This window comes from Ovis canadensis, chromosome 9 (assembly GCF_042477335.2).
Source record: "Ovis canadensis isolate MfBH-ARS-UI-01 breed Bighorn chromosome 9, ARS-UI_OviCan_v2, whole genome shotgun sequence".
NCBI classification, from domain to species: Eukaryota; Metazoa; Chordata; class Mammalia; order Artiodactyla; family Bovidae; genus Ovis; species Ovis canadensis.
The window spans coordinates 94,288,643-94,310,946 of NC_091253.1; the positions used below are offsets into that span (position 1 = coordinate 94,288,643).

Genomic DNA, 22,304 nt, shown 5'->3' on the forward strand with positions numbered 1-22,304 from the left:
GCCTGACATGGAGCTCAGAATCTTCACAACAGGAGGACTTCTGTGATCTGTTCTCTAGTTCTAGGATGCACCCGGTGGGTATGGGATTTAATTTTATCATGATTGTGCCCCTCCTCCCATCTCATTCCAGTTTCTCCTTTGTCTTTGGACATAGGGTATCATTTGGTGGGTTCCAATATCTGCCTGTCAATGGTTGTTCAGTAGTTAATTGTGATTTTGACGTTCTTGCAGGAGGAGAGTGCACATCCTTCTACTCTGCTACTCTGAACCAATCTTCACCTCTTTTTCTATCTTTAAACTCCTTGATACATTATTTCCCCTATTTTATATAGTAGCCTAGTCTTTTTTGCTCTACTGCCCTTCTGTTATGCCTGTCAGAGAAGATTGAAACTTTGCTTGATCCAGCTGTCTACCCCTCCCCTAAACCAGCAATGCACAACTGAGCACTCAGAAATACATTATTTCCAATCATGTAGTTTGCTGCTACCATGGATTCATGGTTACCAAATTAATGCAGTCTCATAATGTTACTGATTTATCCTATTTTCCACTTCTCCACAACAGAAATTTCAGCCTTTGCATTCTTAAATCTCCAAACTTCTCACCTCCCATTTAACTTTTAGGAGATAACCTTGCCTCCTAATTCATATGAAAGGAGAACTACCACTTAGAGCTCCCTCTACTTTAATCTGCCAAACCTCAAAACTTACATATAATTTTACTCATTGTTTTTCCTCTTTCCTGCTGAAGTGAAGTAAGTAAGTAAGTATCTGCTATGATTAGTACTTCAGTGTACATTGAATTCTGTCCCTTCCTATCCACTTGGCAACCTCCATGATTCTCTAGTGTTTTTCCCCTGTATCTTCACCTCCTTACTTTGTACTAGCTCCTTCTAATTACTGTTTAGACCAACTCAAATTTCCATGTGTTCTCCAAAACAAACATCTCAGACTTTCATGGTGGTTTAGTGGTAAAGAATCCACCTGCCAATGCAAGGAGCATAGGTCTGATCCTTGGTCTGGGAAGATTCCAGATGCTGTAGGGACACTAAGCCTATGCACCATAATTACTGAGGCGACATGCTGCAACTACTGAAACCCATATACCCTAGAGGCTGTGCTTTGCAATAAGTGAAGCCACTGCAATGAGAGGCCCATGCATCACAACTAGAGAGTAGCGTCCACTCACAACAACTAAAGAAAGCCTGTGTGCAGCAAAGACGACCCAGGATAGCCAAAAATAAGTTTGTAAGCAAGTATAAAAAATCAAAAAGCAAACCTAAAGGAAAAACAAACATGCTCTGAAATGTAATGAAACAAGACATAACAGAAAATCTCCCTCAACCTTAGTGCCTCTCTACTCACTATCCTATCTCTCTCCTTCCTTTTACTTATTTTGTAATAGATTTGTCTAGACTTTTTTTGATTTGTGCTTTCTCACTTTGTACATATTTCTTAGCCCACAGAAATTAGACTTAAGTGTATGTGTCAGAGAAGGAGCGGGGATTACAATTGTTAAATCATGTTATAAGGCCACTTATAATGAAATGGTAAATGCCTATTCAATTTAGGTCCAAAAGAGCCATAGCTTCTTTTGCTCAGCATACTATTTTTGAGATTAATTTCCATTGTTGCATATTATTATCAGTAGTTTTTTTCTGGGTAGTATTTCTTTACACGAATAAACCACAGTTGACCAGTTTTTATATTTATCAACATTGGGGTTGTTTCCATTTTTTGGCTATTATGAATAATAATGCTATGAATATCCTTTCATGAAGCTTTTCTTGTGAGCATATATATTTATTTCTCTTAGATAAATGCATAAGAGAAGAATTATTAGTAGTTAATTTTATGAGAAATTTCTTAACAATTTTCCAAAGTGGCTGTATGATTTTACAACTTACACATATGAGAGTTTCAGTTGCTCCACATTCTCCCATTGTTCTGTAGAGCAAATCTTTATGTGAATTATTCCAGTGGGTGTATAGTGATATCTCAATTCTAATTTTAATTTACATTTTGCTGATTACTACCGGTGTTGAGAAATTTTTTGTGTGCTTATTTGTCATATGCATATCTTCTTTGGTGAAGTTTCTTTTACCCATTTTTTGTTGGTTTGTGTGTCTTACATTATTGAGAGTTCTTTATACAATCTAGATACAAGTTCTGTTTGTCATATGTAGGTATTATGAATATTTACTTCCTATTCATAACTCAGCTATTTATTTTCTTACTTGATTAAGTCCAGTACGTCTTTTTTTTTTCCTTTGATGCTACATACTATCTGTGTTCTCTCTAAAGTGTTATTTGCCTACCCCAAAGTCATGAAAATAATCTTCATTTTTTTTCCCTAGCAGCTTTGTTGTTTTATTATTTATATCTTTTTTGAGTTTTGTGTGTGATAAGATGGGGTCCTGGGTTGTTTTCTTTTTTTTTTCCTGTAAGGATAAACAGTTGTCCCAGCACTATTTGCTGATACTGTAATCACTTTAGTTCTAAGTGTAGTGGAAGGATAGTCCCAACCACTAAGATTTCTTTCTTAGAATGTAACTTTTTGGAGACATATGGAGTACTGTCCTATAGTTACTTTTCTTGTTAATTTTTATGTCAATGTTGGCAAGTGATCACCATTTTAAAAATCACCTTTTCACACATTCAAGTTTTTACATGCTCTTTCTGTACCTACAAAGGAAAGTAATTTGGCAAATGACAAAAATGGTCACTTTGATCCCTGAAAACATGAGGAAGACCACTGTTAAGCTCTCCAACTTTATACAGTAGGAATGTGTTCCATAACAGACCTGTCTCACTATTACACTTATGTCAAAGTGTAAACTGTCTACTTGAATGCTGTGTCACACTTTGATAGTCTTTGTTGTTGTTGTTCAGTCTCTAAGTCATGTCTTACTGTTTGTGACCCCCATGGATTATAAGATTCCAGGCTCCTCAGTCCTCTACTATTTCCCAGATTTTGCTGAATTTCAAGTCCATTGAGTCAGTGATAATATCTAACCATCTTATCCTCTGTTGCCCCCTTCTCCCTTTGCCTTCAGTCTTCCCCAGTATCAGGATTTTTTTCCCAATGAGTCAGCTTTTTTAATCAGGTGGCCAAAGTATTGGAGCTTCAGCTTTAGCATCAGTCCTTCCAGTGAATATGCAGTGTTGATTTTCTTTAAGATTGACTGGTTTGATCTCCTTGTTGTCCAGGGGACTCTCAAGATTCTTCTCCAGCATCAAAATTTGAAAGCATCAGTTCTTCAGCATGCAGCCTACTTTATGGTCCAACTCTCACATCTGTACATGATTATTGGAAAAACCATAGTTTTGATAGTCTTTTAATTAGCTAATTTTCATTTCCTTAGCATGGCCTTGCCCATCAGAACAAGACCCAGTTTCCCCTTCAGTCAGTCTCTCCCATCAACAAGTGTTCATAAGCTTCTTATCCTTCTCCATCAGAGGGCAGACAGACTGAAAACCACAATCATGGAAAACTAACCAGTCTGATCACATGGACCACAGTCTTGTCTAACTCAGTGAAACTATGAGCCATGCTGTGTAGGGCCACCCAAGACAGATGGGTCATGGTGGAGAGTTCTGACAAAACGTGGTCCATTGGAGAAGGGAATGTCAAACCACTTCAGTATTCTTGCTTTGAGAACCCAATTTACAGTATGGAAAGGCAAAAAGATAGGACACTGAAAGATGAACTCCTTAGGGTCAGTAGGTGCCCAATATGCTATTGGAGATCAGTGAAGAAATAACTCCAGAAAGAATTAAGAGATGAAGCCAAAGCAAAAACAACACCCAGTTGTGGGTGGGACTGGTGATGGAAGTAAAGTCCGATGTTGTAAAGAGCATTATTGCATAACTGGAATGTTAGGTCCATGAATCAAGGCAAATTGAAAGTGGTCAAACATGAGATGGCAGGAGTGAATGTTGACATTTTAGGAATCAGCAAGCTAAAATGGACTAGAATGGGTGAATTTAACTCACATGACCATTATATCTACCACTGTAGGCAAGAATCCCTTAGAAGAAATGGAGTAGCCATCATAGTCAATACTGGGATGCAGTCACAAAAAAGACAGAATGATCCCTGTTCATTACCAGGGATCACCATTCAATATCACGGTAATCCAAGTCTATACCCTGACCATTAATGGTGAAGAAGCTGAAGGTGAATAGTTCTATGAAGACCTACAAGATCTAGGACTAACACGCAAAAAATGATGTCCTTTTCATGATAGGGGACTGGAATGCAAAAGGAGGAAGTCAGGAAACACCTGGAGTAACAGGCAAATTTGGCCTTGGAGAATGAAGCAGGGCAAAGGCTAATAGGGTTTCGCCAAGAGAAGGCATTGGTCATAGCAAACACCCTGTTCCAACAACAAAGAGAAGCCTCTGCACATGGACATCACCAGATGGCCAACACTGAAATCAGATTGATTATATTCTTTGCAGCCAAAGAGGGAGAAGCTCTATACAGTCAGCAAACACAACACTGAGAGCTGACTGTGGCTCAGATCATGAAATTCTTATTGCCAAATTCAGACTTAAATTGAAGAAAGTAGGGAAAACCACTAGACCATTCTGGTATGACCTAAATCAAATCCCTTATGATTATACAGTGGAAATGAGAAATAGATTTAAGGGACTAGATCTGATAGAGTGCCTGATGAACTATGGACGGAAGTTCATGACATTGTACAGGAGAGAGGGATCAAGACCATCCCCAAGAAAAAAATGCAAAAAAGCAAAATGGCTGTCTGAGGAGGCCTAACAAATAGCTATGAAAAGAAGAGAAGTGAAAAGCAAAGGAGAAAAGGAAAGATATACCCAATTGAATGGAGTTCCAAAGAATAGCAAGGAGAGATAAGAAAGCCTTCCTCAGTGATCAGTGCAAAGAAATAGAGGAAAACAACAGAATGGGAAAGACTAGAGATCTCTTCAAGAAAATTAGAGATACCAAGGGAACATTTCATGCAAAGATGGGCTCAATAAAGGAAAGAAATGGTATGGATCTGACAAGCAGAAGATGTTAAGAAGAGGTGGCAAGAAGACACAGAAGAACTATTAAAAAAAATCTTCATGACCCAGATAATAACAATGGTGTGATCACTCACCTAGAGCCAGACATCCTGGAATGTGAAGTCAAGTGGGCCTTAGGAAGCATCACTACAAACAAAGCTAGTGGAGGTGATGGAATTCCAGTTGAGCTATTTCAAATCCTCAAAGATGATGCTGTGAAAGTGCTGCACTCAATATGTCAGCAAATTTGGAAACTCTTCAGTGGCCACAAGACTGGAAATGTCAGTTTTCATTCCAGTCCCAAAGAAAGGCAATGCCAAAGAATGATCAAACTACCGCACAATTGCACTCATCTCACACACTAGTATAGTAATGTTTAAAATTCTCTAAGCCAGGCTTCAACAGTACATGAACCGTGAACTTCCAGATATTCAAGCTGGAATTATAAAAGGCAGAGGAACCAGAGATCAAATTGCCAACATCCGCTGGATCATGGAAAAAGCAAGAGAGTTCCAGAAAAACATCTATTTCTGCTTTATTGACTATGCCAAAGCCTTTGACTGTGTGAATCACCACACACTGTGGAAAATTCTGAAAGAGATGGGGATACCAGACCACCTGACCTGCCTGTTGAGAAATCTGTATGCATGTCAGGAAGCAACAGTTAGAACTGGACATGGAACAACTGACTGGTTCCAAATAGGAAAAGGAGTATGTCAAAGCTGTATATTGTCACCCTGCTTATTTAGCTTTTATGCAGAGTGCATCATAAGAAACGCTGGGCTGGATGAAGCACAAGCTGGAATTAAGATTGCTTGGGGAAATATCAATAACCTCAGATATGCAGATGACACCACCCTTACGGCAGAAACCGAAGAACTAAAGAGACTCTTGATGAAAGTAAAAGAGGGGAATGAAAAAGTTGGCTTAAAGCTCAACATTCAGAAAACTAGGATTATGGCATCTGGTCCCAGCACTTCATGGCAAATAGATGGGAAACAGTGGAAACAGTGACAGACTTTATTTTCTTGGGCTCCAAAATCACTGCAGATGGTGACTGCAGCCATGAAATTAAAAGACGCTTACTCCTTGGAAGGAAAGTTATGACCAACCTGGATAGCATATTAAAAAGCAGAGACAATACTTTGCCAACAAAGATCTGTCTAGTGAAGGCTATGGTTTTTCCAGTAGTCATGTATGGATGTGAGAGTTGGACTATAAAGAAAGCTGAGCACCAAAGAATTGATGCTTTTGAACTGTGGTGTTGGAGAAGACTCTCTAGAGTCCCTTGGACTGCAGGGAGATCCAACCAGTCCATCCTAAAGGATATCAAACCTGAATATTCATTGGAAGGACTGATGCTGAGCTGAAACTCAAATACTTTGGCCACCTGATATGAAGAACTCACTCATTGGAAAAGACCCTGGTCCTGAGAAAAATTGAAGGCAGAGGATGTGATGGTTGGATGGCATCACCGACTCAATGGACATGAGTTTGAGTAAACTCCGGGAGTTTGTGATGGACAGGGAGGCCTGGCGTGCTGCAGTCCATGGGTTCACAGAGTCAGACACACCTAAGTGACTGAACTGAACTGAACTTCATTTCCTTAAGTGTGGAGAATTATCTCCAGAGTTCTGAATCATGTACACTTGTTTGAAATATTAAAATATAGTTTGCATGAATTTGGAGATATGGAACTGACATTTAAAGTAAATTGTAGAGTGAAGGACCTTGTCAAAATCATGGGCCTAGAAGCTGAATTTGATAGTGCACAGTAACATGAGTGGGGAACAAATGATAAACCTGAATCATTAATAGCTCTTTATAGTAAGGAGTTTTGCTTAATATAGGGAAAAGGGCCATCACTTGGATGACTTAAGCATGTTAATTACATGATCAACTTTGAATTTTTAGAATATTACTCTGGAATGTTAGATCAGAGATGTTTATCTTTCTTCATTTCAGCAGCCAGCATAATATTGTATTTTCATAAGTGGCTCTCAGTTCTGATCAAGTCATAGCCAAACATTTTTGGTTTCTTTATAACTTCATACTTAAATAAGAGGCTTTTTTTTTTTAAAGTTCTATCTTACAGCCTTAATAACTGAGCTGGTTATTTTTTTGTGGTCATGGGTTGAGTATTTTTAATAACCTATGTTTTAATCTGTATTTAAATGTCACGGTCTGGATTAAATTCTTTTTCTGGAAGCAGAGACATATGTGAAGGCTTCATGTTTCTTGTTTATTTACATGTACTTTCTAGATTTCATAAGAGAGGTATAAATGAGCAATAAAATAAGTTCATTGGAATATGATTGAATATAACACTGTCTTTGTTTTAAAGGTCACATGTTATGCTTAAAAATACAGGTAGCAAATTGCAGTGCAAAATTCAGGTTAAGAAAAGATATTAAAAACTAAGTATTCTTTTTAATTTTAAAAGTCTTAAAGGACATACAGTTTTAATCAAGTAAAGTTAATTATGAATTGTTTTAATATGCAATTTAGGCATTAAATAAAATTAGCATTTTTTTCTTCCTTAAAAATGTGTTATCAAGTTTCAAGAATGTTAAAAACTTCTCTGATGATTTAATCTGAAATCATTCCTACAGCAAAATTCATAAATAATAAATATTATCTTATTAATCCATATTTTAGTTTAGCTGGATCTCAGAGCAAGTTAATTCCTCAGGGAATGTAGTATTCTTTATGAAAGAAGGTGATGAGATGTAATCTCTAAGGAATTAAATTGTGAAAACAATCTTGGTATTGTACATGCTAATATAAATCTGTTATTCCCTTTCCGCATCTATCACAACACATTTTAAACTGTGGCTGATCTGATATGCAAATAGCTGTCTTATTAGAAATTGTGGCTGTATGTGCTAATGTCTCCCTGGATTTCTTGGGAGTTTGCTATCTAACCATCAAAGCAATAGAAATGAATGATGATTACTGCAAGGCTTTGAAGAACAAAGAAAGTCAGAGCATTTTAGAGGTTCTAGATGTGTGAGGCATTGACAGTTTGTACCAAAGACATGCATGGGTTTCTCTATAGGTTTTTTAAAATAGCTCAATATGTTTATTAGGAAAGTAAAATATTTCCCATCTTCTTGCATTTTTGCAACCAATATTGATAAAAATCTGAGCCATTTGTACATATGTGTGTCCTCTAGGCATTTTTTGTTTGTTTCAACATTTGTTAAAATGTAACCTTGCTTTAAAAATAGAAGATAATTTGAAATACAAGAATAAAGTTTAAATTTTTGAAATTTTACATAGGAATTACCAATCACCTAAATAGAAAAACGAGTTCCTCTTTAATGTCTCTCCTAGGTTGAAATTCTCTTAAAGTTTTTATATTCACAGGTTATTATATACCTAAAATGTAGCATAGAGTATAGGCCCTTATAGTGATAAAACTTTAGGTTATTTAGCTTTTTAATTTTTGCTATAGTTTTTTATATTTAAAGTATATTTTAAAGTAAATAAAGTTCAATTTACTTCGGTGAAAAGATAGTCTCTGTGAGTTCCTGACATTTTTTAAATTTACTCCAGGTAATGAATAAAATACTGGTCTCTAAAGTGTTATCTTTATTTGACTCTTTTTGACCCCCATGGATTGTAGCCCACCAGTCTCCTCTATCCATGAATTCTCCAGGTAAGAATACTGGAGTGGGTGGCCATTTCCTTTTCCAGGGCATCTCCCCAACTCAGGGATGGTACCTGGGTCCCCTGCATTGCATGTGCTTTATCGTATGAGCTACTAGGGAAGCCCAGAGTGTTCTGTTTGTTTAGATGTTTGTTTAAATGACCAGGAAAGAATTGAGGGAAACATAGTAAGTGACTGTGTTGGTAAGTAGCCTTAATAACTTGCTTTTTAAACATTTAAGCTATTCCATGAGGGTGAACAACAACAAAAAGAATAAATTAAAGAGGGAATAATATATGGTGCCTCTATTCATTTAAACTAACTTCCTTCCTAAAATGTATTGATATCTTGTCTAGTCTCACGCAATCAAGATCAAAATAACTTGAGTCCTATCTACAATTAACAAATGCAAAACACTTGCAAATGGAATTGCTATATGAATAAATTATAATAAAATTATTGACATTTATGGGTTTTGTATTATTATAATTATTTTTAATGTTCTGAATTATAACAAGTGAGAATGTAGGATTAGGTGATGTCTTGGTTTCAATTCTGAAATTTAAGGATGTGTTATCTTATATGTGATAACTACATGGTTTATGAGATATGAAGACAATTTATTTGACTTTTTGTTTAACTTTGTACATTCCTCAGAGTCGGACATGACTGAAGCAACTTAGCAGCAGAAGCAGCAATTACATTAAATATTAAATATTAAATCAGAATATTAAATCAGAAGATTATTATGAATATAAAAGTAATTTAAGGTGAATTTATAATTTTCTTACATATTGGTAGAAATGATTACTTTGGAGATGTCTTTTACTGTATAACATGTGATCATTGTTATTATTGCTCTGTGTGACCATGTGTTAGTCACTCAGTCATGTCCAACTCTGCAACCTCATGGACTGTAGCCTGCCAGACTCTTCTGTCCATGGAATTTTCTAGCCAAGAATACTGGCATGAGTAGCCATTCCCTTCTCCAGGAAATTAATTTATTTATATTCCATTAACTGAAATTCAGTCACAGGCCTACAGGAAGCTGAAATATGTAATTGAGTGTGACCGGGAAAGAAAAAAAGGAGAACATGCAATTTAGTAAATAGCTTTCCCTAAATTTCACATTTCTGATCATGAGTTAGCCATGTGCATCCTTTTTCTTGCCTGCCCAGTAGGGAAATCCTAAAGTTCTCCATCTCCAAAGTCATGGTTCTCAAGCCAGTACACAGTCAGTGGTTCCTTGAGGTTTACAGATAATGAAACTTACCTACTATTCCCAGCTTCACCTGGCTTCTAATAAATAATAGTGAAGCAAAGGATAACTGCTTCATATCTCCGATAATTGTTTCCATTTAGAAAGGCAAGATGAGAAACACAGTGGGATCATTGATCCATGTTGTACAGGATACCACTGAGAAGGCCCATTATAGGGCCAGTAGGAGTTTCTTGCTTAGCCTCTAATTATGGTCTTTTTGGAGAAATTCCCTTCTCTGCCTTCTGGATGACTCCTCTTCATGGTCACATATGAAGAACGTTACATATCCACAGTTTGCCTTCTTGGTGGCCACACTCTGTTGGTTTAAGTTTAGAGGGCCAAGGATTGGTTTTCATTCACAGACGCTTTTAAACAAAGTTTCTGGTTTCCCTGTAAATACAATTCCCTCAGATTTTAGTACCATTCTTACCATTTCCAGGTAGTTCCATGTGCCGGTAATCACACTGCAATTTCTTTCCTAGACACGGTTCTCAAGTCTGCTTTCTTTATCAGCATCAGACCTCCTATGTCTGTCTGTAGTGGCTGCCTCCAGGTGATCTGGAACAATAGGTTTGGTGAGAAAGGAACATTCTTGATCTGCTCTGGGTCCCCTCTTCCATTTTAAAACTGAGAAGTCTTAATGAGCACTTTTTTCTTCAAGATCTCATTAATTTTTTATTTTCTGTTATTTGGTATTTAGAAGTCGCCTTTTCCACACTTGTTCCCAAATTACTGGGCCCTCTAATCCCTCGTGGTTTTGCTTGTTAACTGGCTAGGTCTTGCCTGACTTCATCTTTATCCTGTAGCTCCTTCCTGGAAGCAGGGGGGAACAACTTCCAGGCCCCACTCTGGGGAACGCTAATGTCTATAATAGGCCCCACCAATGTACATGATTCAGTTACAGTAGAATTTCATTTCTTTTTCAGTAGAGTACAATGAGGGTGAGGACTAAAACGTTGCCTGCCATGTCAGTGAACAAAGGATATTGCAGCCATCAGGTCATTACGTTGCAGCTGCTGGATGGTGAGCCCTGAGGGAACTCAGGATGGAGGCAAATGGGCTGCCTACTGCCAAGCCCACCTAGCAGGCAGCCACGGCAGCCACCCCTGATGGTGTACCCGAGGAAGCTGGGGACGAGAAGGCACAGGGTGCTGGCCCCAGATGGCTGAAGTGCATAACAAAGGAGTGATTTCAGTGAACCCGGGCTCCTGCATCTTCCCCTACATAGAAAAGTGCTAAATTTCTTAACCTTGACATATCTGGTTTTCTTTTATTAACAATCATCATGTTATGTTCCAATTTGGTCTTTTGTTGTCACACACACACACACACACACAAACTCCTCTTTATCCTGGATTCCCACTTTGTCTTTTTAGAGCAGTCTTTTAGAGTTATTAGGTATGCTTTACTCTCAATTTGTAGATTATGCATTTTTTCAGTCGACAGTAGTAGTACGTAAGTGAGAGAATATCCTCCTCCATCCCAAGCAGATCAGGATTCTGTGTCCTTACAAATATATCCTTAGGGTTTGTCAGGGGATTGTTTCCCTTCTAGCCAACTGGAAGGGGAAAAACCCAGGGAGATTTTTTAGTGTGCAGGTCTGGAGTGGCACACATCACTTCCGTTCATATTCTGCTGACAATAATTCAGTGAGATGTTTGACTTGAAGCTAGGAAATATAGTGCCAGGAAGAAAAGGAGAATATGGATTTTGGTTGGTAGGTTGCAGTCTCTGCTACAATATTTAAATTCAATAACAAGAATAGGATTTGAAAGATATGTTATGGATTAAATCAAACAGTGCATATAATGTAGTGTACAAGAGGAAGAAATTGTCTTCTACCCTTACAGGTTCTTCTTGCTGGTCTAAGAATTAATATAAGACAGACGGACAGGAGACAATCAAACAAAAGTTTATAGCATGCGTACATGGGAGAGACCCAGGAAAACAGAGTAGCTCATCAAAATGGCTGAAGCTCTCAACTTAAATACCATATTCAGCTCTGTAACAGCGTGGCTTAATTGAGCATTGATAGTTTTTGATAAAATGAATGTTGCCAAGAACAAACATTTGGGAAATTTAATTACCAGCAATTGTATTTGAAATAATTTTGTAATTTTTGATAATTTATTTGAAGTAATTTTATGTTTTTTTCCCAATATCTAATGGGAATAACATACTTCCCTGTTGGCTCAGATGGGGAAGAATCTGCCTGCAATATGGGAGACCTGTATTTGATCCCTGGGCTGAGAAGATCCCCTAGAGAAGGGAATGGTTACCCACTCCAGTGTTCTGGCCTGGCAAATTCCATGGACAGAGGAGCCTAGCTGGCTACAGTCCATGGGGCTGCAAAGAGTTGGACATAACTGAGCGACTTTCACTCACTCAATGGGAATAATTTTGGGAACAGTTACAGACTTTATTTTCTTGGGCTCCAAAGTCACTGCAGATGGTGACTGCAGCCATGAAATTAAAAGATGCTTGCTTCTTGGAAGCAAAGCTATGACAAGCCTAGACAGTATATTAAAACGCAGAGACATCACTTTACTGATAAAGGTCTGTCTAGTCAAAGCTATGGTTTTTCCAGTAGTCATATATGGATGTGAGTGAGATTGGATCATAAAGAAGGCTGAGTGCTGAAGAACTGATGCTTTCAAACTGTAGTATTGGAGAAGACTGCTGAGAATCCCCTGGACTGCAGGGAGATAAAACCAGTCAATCCTAAAGGAAATCAATCCTAAATATTCATTGGAAGGACTGATGCTGAAGCTGAAGCTCCTGTACTTTGGCCATCTGATGAGAAGAGGTGACTTGTTGGAAAAGACCCTGATGCTGCTGGGAAAGATTGAAGGCAGGAGGAGAAGGGGACGACAGAAGATGAGATGGTTGGATGACATCACCAACTCAATGGACATGAGTTTGAACAAGTTACAGGAGATAGTGAAGGACAGGGAGGCCTGGTGTGCTGCAGTCCATGGGGTTGCAAAGATTCAGACACAACTGAGCGACTGAACTGAACTGAATGGGAATGAGTCAAATGAACTTTTACCCATTGCTTTAAAAGCAAATTTTATGAAATGAATTATTCCCAAAGTTTTTAAACAGTCCTTTTGATTTTTTTTAGGACTTCATCATAATTCTTTTTTTTCTTTGCAGCAGGCATCTTGGAGATCAAAGATGGGCAGAAAAGATGCCTCCACTATAAAACTTCCTGTTGATCAGTACAGAAAGCAAATTGGTAAGCAACGAATCCCCTTTGATACATTCTTGTGAACTGAGATGAAGAAAAAAGCAATTGTTTGTGTGATATTAACAAAACAACTTTTCCCTCATACATATGATGCACAGAATATGAATAACAAGGGAACGCACAGAGGTTTTAAGGAACAAAAATAAGCGCAGCCTTATTTATCTATAAAGAAATACATTTTTGTACTTAGGATTTTTCAAAGCTCTTACAATTCTTATTGATTTGATAAAAGCAAAAAGACTTCTATTTTTATTCTTAAGACTGTGTGCTTGTATATAGTCAATAATTTTAATATTATCATGTTTATTTCTTGTTATCCTTATGAAATCTTTCAGTTCTGTTGACTCTTAGTGGCAATAATGTGATAGCCTCAAAATTCTCCATTAAAATTTAACCTTAGTAAAATGGTGAACTAGAGAGAAGTCCAGTCATCAGCATAGAAAGATAAAAGGAATCTTCTCTGATTTAGACTGTGCTCTAAGTGCATGATTTCCTACCCAATATTTTCAATAATGCCTGGAGTATTTACAAAAAATTACCTACATACTAGGTCACAACCAAGTCTCCTCAATTTTATAGAAGCAATATCCTACAACTACAACTTTGAAGAGTGTAGTAAATTAGAAATCAGTTAAAAGTCAAAAAGTTAACTTCTATGCCCACCATCACCCTCTCTTCTTACATGTTCCTTCCTGTTCTCACCTGTTCCCATCCCTTTGGAAATTAGAAAGTAATTATAATAATAATTAGTTAAAAAACTCTTCTAAATAACTAACAGATAAAGAAGTTGCAAATCAAAAGATGAGTAGAAGTGATTGGTACCAAAAGACTATATACCTGTTTTATAAATATGATACATAAAGTATACTCCTAAAGGAGAAGATATTTCTACAAAACAAAGAAGATGCAGACAAAGGGAAAATATTTAAAATTTATAACCAGTTAAAAATTTATATGTTGAAAGATTAAACCCTGCATGCATGTACGCTAAGTTGCTTCAGTTGTGTCCAACTCTTTGCAACCCTGTGGACCATAGCCTGCCAAGCTTCATGAGATTCTCCAGACAAGAACACTAGAGTGGGTTGTCTTGCCCTTCTCCAGAGGATCTTCCTGACTCAGGGAGTGAACCCACCTGTCTCATGTTTCCTGCATTGGCATTCGGGTTCTTTACCACTAACACCACCTGGGGAGCACTAAATAAAGTCCTACTGTAAATAAATAAAATAATCTGGAAACCCAATAGTAAAATGGGCAGAAAATATGAGGAGCCAATTCATATAAGTGGAAATCTAAATACACAAATAAAAACAAACAATATACATTAAAAGGGCTTCGGGTGGCAGTAGTGGTAAAGACCCCACTTGTCAATTCAGAAGATGTAAGAGATGAAGGTTTGATCCCTGGGTCAGGAAGATCCCCTGGAAGAGGGCATGGCAACCCACTCCAGTATTCTTGCCTAGAGAAACCCATGGACAGAGGAGCCTAGTGGGCTACAACCCATAGGGTTGTATAAAGTCGGACATGACTGAAGTGACTTACTGTTTTGGAGATGCCTTTTACTGTATAATATGTGATCATTGTTATTTATTGCTGTGTGTGACCATGGGTTAGTCACTAAGTCATGTCCAAATCTGCAGCCCCATGGACTGTAGCCTGCCAGGTTCCTCTGTCCATGGAATTTTATTGCATATATTAAAATAAAACATAAAATCAAAAGTTTTATGAAAAGATCTCATTCATCTAATGGGTAACTGGAAAATAAAAAACTTCTGGCTATATTATTTCTTGAGAGAAGTTTTATGATATTTGATTTTTTATATCCTCCCTTCACTTATGGAATGCTGTGTCAATAATAGTATAGATTGTCATATTATTTATATATTTAAAGAGAAGGACTGACTTACCAGGTTGGAGTTTGATCAAATGGGATGTGCAAAACCACATGAATAAAGAATAAACATATTCGGGAACAATTTGCACCCAACTCGTAAGCAGTTTTTAGAATTTTGACAGGTGTATATATCCGTGTAACCATATATGCCAATCAAAATGCAGAACATTTCTATCCTCTCAAATAGTTCCAATGTCTCTATCCCACCCTCCCATATGCAACTACTGTTCTGATTTCTCTCATCATTGATAATAGAAAAAATAAAGCATCTGCTAGGATTTTTATTGAAATTGATTATATCTAATAATCCATTTTTAAAAGTAAACATGCTAAGTATCTCTAAAGTATTCTGTTCTATAATCATTGTATATTTTCCTTTGATTTAGTTATATTCATACATATAAGAGCAAAGAAAAAATAAGAGAAAGTAACATAATTGTAAAGTCACATTCCTCTTCTTATACTAAATTGTTCTAAGGATTCTGTTACACATTATTGTTATTCTGTCGCTCGGTCCTGTCCGACTCTTTGTGACCCCATGGACTGCAGCATGCCAGGTTTCCCTGTCCTTCACCATCTCCCAGAGTTGGCTCACACTCATGTCCATTGAGTTGGTGATGCCATCCAACCATCTCATCCTCTGTCAGCCCCTTCTCCTGTCTTCAGTCTTACTGAGAATCAGGTCTTCTCTAATGAGTCAGCTCTTTGCATCAGGTGGCCAAAGTATTGGAGCTTCAGCTTCAGCATCAGTTCTTCCAATGAATATTCAGGACTGATTTCCTTTAGGATTGACTGGTTGGATCTCCTTGCAGTCCAAGGGACTCTCAAGAGACTTTTCCAACATGACAGTTCAATACATCAATTCTTTGGCACTCAGCTTTCTTTATAGTCCAATTCTCACATCCATACATGACCCCTGGAAAAACGATAGCCTTGACTAGACGGACCTTTGTCAGCAAAGTGATATCTCTGCTTTTGAATATTCTATCTAGGTTTGTCAAGCTTTTCTTCCAGGGAGCAAAGCATCTTTCAATTTCATGGCTTCAGGCACCATTTACAGTGATTTTGGAGCCCAAGAAAATAAAGTCTGTCACTGTTTCTATTGTTTCCCCATCTGTTTGCCAGGAAGTGGTGGGACCAGATGCCATGATCTTACTCTTTTGAATGATGAGTTTTAAGCCAGCTTGTTCACTCTCCTCTTTCACTTTCATCAAGAGGCTCTTTAGTTCCTCTTTGCTTTCTGCCATAAGAGTGATGTCATTTGCATATCTGAGGTTATTGATATTTCTCCCAGCAATCTTGATTCTTGCTTGTGCTTCATCTACCTCAGCATAGAAGTTAAATAAGCAGGGTGACGATATACAGCCTTGACATACTCCTTTCCCAATTTTGAAACAGTCTATTGTTCCATGTCTGGTTCTAACTGTTGCTTCTTGACCTTCATACAAGTTTCTCAGGAGGTAGTAAGATGGTCTGGTATTCCCATCACTTTATGAATTTTCCAGTTTGTTATGATCCACACAGTCAGAGGCTTTAGCATAGTCAATGAGTCAGAAGTAGATGTTTTTCTGAAATTCCCTTGCTTTATATTTGATTCAGTGGATGTTGGCAGTTTGCTCTCTGGTTCCTCTGCCTTTTCCAAATCCAACATGAACATCTTAAAATTCTTATTTCACATACTGTTGAAGCCTAGCTTGAAGGATTTTAAGCATTACCTTACTAGCATTTGAGATGAGTGCTATTGTGTGGTACTTTGAACATTCTTTTGCATTGCTCTTCTTTGGGATTGTAATGAAAACTGAGGAGCCGTGGCTGAACAGGCACAGGGGGGCTAGAGGAGCTATAATACGTTGAAGGTCAGGAACGGCGGCGGTAAGGAGATACCCCTCATCCAAGGTAAGGAGCAGCGGCTGTGCTTTGCTGGAGCAGCCGTGAAGAGATACCCCACGCCCAAGGTAAGAGAAACTGAAGTAAGATGGTAGATGTTTCAAGAGGGCATCAGAGGGCAGAAACACTGAAACCATACTTACAGAAAATTAGTCAATCTAATCACGCTAGGACCACAGCATGTCTAACTCAATGAAACCAAGCCATGCCTGTGGGGCAACTCAAGACGGGTGGATCATGGTGGAGCGATCTGGCAGAATGTGGTCCATTAGAGAAGAGAATGGCAAGCCACTTCAGTATTCTTGCCTTGAAAACCCCATAAACAGTATGAAAACGCAAAATGATAGGATACCGAAAGGAGAACTCCCCAGGTCATTAGGTGCCCAATATGCTACTGGAGATCAGTGGAGAAATAACTCCAGAAAGAATGAAGGGATGGAGCCAAAGCAAAAACAACACCAGTTGTGGATGTGACTGGTGATAGAAGAAAGCTCCATGCTGTAAAGAGCAATATTGCATAGGAACCTGGAATGTCAGGTCCATGAATCAAGGCATATTGGAAGTGGTCAAACAAGAGATGGCAAGAGTGAACGTCGACATTCTAGGAATCAGCGAACTAAAATGGACTGGAATGGGTGAATTTAACTCAGATGACCATTATATCTACTACTGCAGGCAGGAATCCCTCAGAAGAAATGGAGTAGCCATCATGGTCAACAAAAGAGTTCGAAATGCAGTACTTGGATGCAATCTCAAAAACGACAGAATGATCTCTGTTCGTTTCCAAGGCAAACCATTCAATATCACAGTTATCCAAGTCTATGCCCCAAGCAGTAATGCTGAAGAAGCTGAAGTTGAACGTTCCTATGAAGATCTACAAGAGCTTTTAGAACTAACACCCAAAAAAGATATCCTTTTCATTATCGGGGACTGGAATGCAAAAGGAGGAAGTCAAGAAACACCTGCAGTAACAGGCAAATTTGGCCTTGGAATGCAGAATGAATCAGGGCAAAGACTAATAGAGTTTTGCTGAGAAAATGCACTGGTCATAGCAAACACCCTCTTCCAACAACACAAGAGAAGTCTCTACACATGGACATCACTAGGTGGTCAACATCGAAATCAGATTGATTATATTCTTTGCAGCCAAAGATGGAGAAGCTCTATATTGTCAACAAAAAACAAGACCAGGAGCTGACTGTGGCTCAGATCATGAACTCCTTATTACCAAATTCAGACTTAAATTGAAGAAAGAGGGAAAACCACTAGACCATTCTCTTATGACCTAAATCAAATCCCTTATGATTATACAGTGGAAGTGAGAAATAGATTTAAGGGACTAGATCTGATAGACAGAGTGCCTGATGACCTATGGACTGAAGTTTGTGACATTGTACAGGAGACAGGGATCAAGACCATCCTCATGGAAAAGAAATGGGAAAGAGCAAAATGGCTGTCTGAGGAGGCCTTACAAATAGCTGTGAAAAGAAGAGAAGCGAAAAGCAAAGGAGAAAAGGAAAGATATAAGCATCTGAATGCAAAGTTCCAAAGAATAGCAAGAAGAGATAAGAAAGCCTTCTTCAGCGATCAATGCAAAGAAATAGAGGAAAACAACACAATGGGAAAGACTAGAGATCTCTTCAAAATTTAGAGATACCAAGGAAACATTTCATGCAAAGATGGGCTCGATGAAGGACAGAAATGGTATGACCTAACAGAAGCAGAAGATATTAAGAAGAGGTGGCAAGAATACACAGAAGAACTGTACAAAAAAGATCTTCACGACCCAGATAATCATGATGGTGTGATCACTCACCTAGAGCCAGACATCCTGGAATGTGAAGCCAAGTGGGCCTTAGAAAGCAGCACTACAAACAAAGCTAGTAGAGGTGATGGAATTCCAGTTGAGCTATTTCAAATCCTGAAAGATGATGCTGTGAAAGTGCTGCACTCAATATGCCAGCAAATGTGGGAAACTCAGCAGTGGCCACAGGACTGGAAAAGGTCAGTTTTCATTCCAATCCCAAAGAAAGGCAATGCCAAAGAATGCTCCAACTACTGCACAATTGCACTCATCTCACATGCTAGTAACGTAATGCTCAAAATTCTCCAAGCCAGGCTTCAGCAATATGTGAACTGTGAACTTCCAGATGTTCAAGCTGGTTTTTGAAAAGGCAGAGGAACCAGAGATCAAATTGCCAACATCCACTGGATCATGAAAAAAGCAATAGAGTTCCAGAAAAACATCTATTTCTGTTTTATTGACTATGCCAAAGCCTTTGACTGTGTGGATCACAATATACTGTGGAAAATTCCGAGAGAGATGGGAATACCAGACAACCTGACCTACCTCTTGAGAAACCTATATGCAGGTCAGGAAGAAACAGAACTGGACATGAAACAACAGACTGGTTCCAAATAGGAAAAGGAATACGTCAAGGCTGTGTATTGTCACCCTGCTTATTTAACTTTTATGCACAGTACATCATGAGAAGTGCTGGGCTGGAAGAAACACAAGCTGGAATCAAGATTGCTGAGAGAAATATCAATAAGCTCAGATAAGCAGATGATACCACCCTGATGGCAGAATGTGAAGAGGAACTAAAAAGCCCCTTGATGAAAGTGAAAGAGGAGAGTGGAAAAGTTGGCTTAAAGCTCAATTAAGAAAACGAAGATCATGGCATCTGGTCCCATCACTTCATGGGAAATAGATGGGGAAACAGTGGAAGCAGTGTCAGACTTAATTTTTTGGGCTCCAAAATCACTGCAGATGGTGACTGCAGCCATGAAATTAAAAGATGCTTACTCCTTGGAAGAAAAGTTATGATCAACCTAGATAGCATATTCAATAGCAGAGACATTACTTTGCCGACTAAGGTCCGCCTAGTCAGGGCTATGGTTTTTCCAGTGGTCATGTATGGATGTGAGAGTTGGACTGTGAAGAAAGCTGAGTGCCAAAGAATTGATGCTTTTGAACTGTGGTGTTGGAGAAGACTCTTGAGAGTCCCTTGGACTGCAAGGAGATCCAACCAGTCCATTCTGAAGGAGATCAGCCCTGGGATTTCTTTGGAAGGAATGATGCTAAAGCTGAAGCTCCAGTACTTTGGCCACCTCATGCAAAGAGTTTGTTCATTGGAAAAGACTTTGATGCTGGGAGGTATTGGGGGCAGGAGGAGAAGGGGACGACAGAGGATGAGATGGCTGGATGGCATCACTAACTCAATGGACGTGAGTCTGAGTGAACTCCGGGAGTTGGTGATGGACAGGAAGGCCTGGGTTGCTGCGATTCGTGGAGTCACAAAGAGTCGGACACGACTGAGTGACTGAACTAAACAGAACTGATGAAGAACCTACAAGATCTACTAGAACTAACACCAAAAAAGATGTGCTTTTCAACATAGGGAACTGGAATGAAAAGTAGGAAGTCAAGAGATACCTGGAGCAACAGGCAAGTTTGGCCTTGTAGTACAAAATGAATCAGGACAAAGGCTAACCAAGTTTAGCCAAGAGAATGCACTGATCATAGCAAACACCCTCTTCCAACAACATGAGAGACAACTCTACAGATGGTCAATACCAAAATCAGATTGATAATGGAGCTTTTCCACCTTCGGGTGCAGGGCTTCCCTTTTGGCTCAGCTGGTAAAGAATCCAACTACAGTGTGGGAGACCTGGGTTCATCCCTAGTTTGGGAAGATCCCGTGGAGAAGGGAAAGGTTACCCTCTCCAGTACTCTGTCCTGTAGAATTCCATGGACTGTATAGTCCAGGGGGTCACAAGGAGTTGGACACAACTGAGAAACTTTCATTTTCACCTTCAGGTCCAATGAATATAGTCAGCAAATATAAGACCAGAAGCTGACTGTGGCTCAGATCATGAACTCCTTATTGCAAAATTCAGACTTAAAATGAAGAAAGTAGGGAAAACCACTCAGAGAAGGTGATGGCACCCTACTCCAGTACTCTTGCCTGGAGAATCCCATGGACAGAGGAGCCTGGTGGCTACAGTCCATGGGGTTGCAGAGAGTCAAACATGACTGAAGGACTTCACTTTGTTTTTTTTTTTAATTAATTAATTAATTAATGATTTTAAATTTTATTTTATTTATTTATTTTTAAATTTTTTATTTTTTAAATTTTAAAATCTTAAATTCTTACATGTGTTCCCAAACATGAACCCCCCTCCCACCTCCCTCCCCATAACATCTCTCTGGGTCATCCCCATGCACCAGCCCCAAGCATACTGTATCCTGCGTCAGACATAGACTGGCGATTCAATTCTTACGTGATAGTATACATGTTAGAATGCCATTCTCCCAAATCATCCCACCCTCTCCCTCTCCCTCTGAGTCCAAAAGTCTGTTATACACATCTGTGTCTTTTTTGCTGTCTTGCATACAGGGTCGTCATTGCCATCTTTCTAAATTCCATATATATGTGTTAGTATACTGTATTGGTGTTTTTCTTTCCGGCTTACTTCACTCTGTATAATCGGCTCCAGTTTCATCCATCTCATCAGAACTAATTCAAATGAATTCTTTTTAACGGCTGAGTAATACTCCTTGTGTATATGTACCACAGCTTTCTTATCCATTCATCTGCTGATGGACATCTAGGTTGTTTCCATGTCCTGGCTATTATAAACAGTGCTGCGATGAACATTGGGGTACATGTGTCTCTTTCAATTCTGGTTTCCTCGGTGTGTATGCCCAGAGGTGGGATTGCTGGGTCATAAGATAGTTCTATTTGCAATTTTTTAAGGAATCTCCACACTGTTCTCCATAGTGGCTGTACTAGTTTGCATTCCCACCAACAGTGTAGGAGGGTTCCCTTTTCTCCACACCCTCTCCAGCATTTATTGCTTGCAGATTTTTGGATCGCAGCCATTCTGACTGGTGTGAAGTGGTACCTCATTGTGGTTTTGATTTGCGTTTCTCTAATAATGAGTGATGATGAGCATCTTTTCATGTGTTTGTTAGCCATCCGTATGTCTTCTTTGGAGAAATGTCTATTTAGTTCTTTGGCCCATTTTTTGATTGGGTCATTTATTTTTCTGGAATTGAGCTGCATAAGTTGCTTGTATATTTTTGAGATTAGTTGTTTGTCAGTTGCTTCATATGCTATTATTTTCTCCCATTCAGAAGGCTGTCTTTTCACCTTGCTTATATTTTCCTTTGTTGTGCAGAAGCTTTTAATTTTAATTAGATCCCATTTGTTTATTTTTGCTTTTATTTCCAGAATTCTGGGAGGTGGATCACAGAGGATCCTGCTGTGATTTATATCAGAGAGTGTTTTGCCTATGTTCTCCTCTAGGAGTTTTATAGTTTCTGATCT

General features: G+C 38.6%; 1 protein-coding gene across 3 annotated transcripts in view; it reads left to right on the forward strand.

Annotated features, from left to right (window-relative positions):
* Window positions 1-22,304, forward strand: part of TRIQK (triple QxxK/R motif containing) — a 107,037-nt gene that overhangs the window by 52,018 nt on the left and 32,715 nt on the right. For 2 of the 3 annotated variants that reach the window (XM_069601203.1, XM_069601205.1), the window contains one exon: window positions 13,100-13,181. In XM_069601203.1, coding sequence (XP_069457304.1) covers window positions 13,121-13,181 — 61 coding nt within the window. In that variant the 5' untranslated portion in view covers window positions 13,100-13,120. The remainder of the gene's footprint in view (window positions 1-13,099; window positions 13,182-22,304) is intronic. The other variant, XM_069601204.1, reaches the window with a different exon arrangement.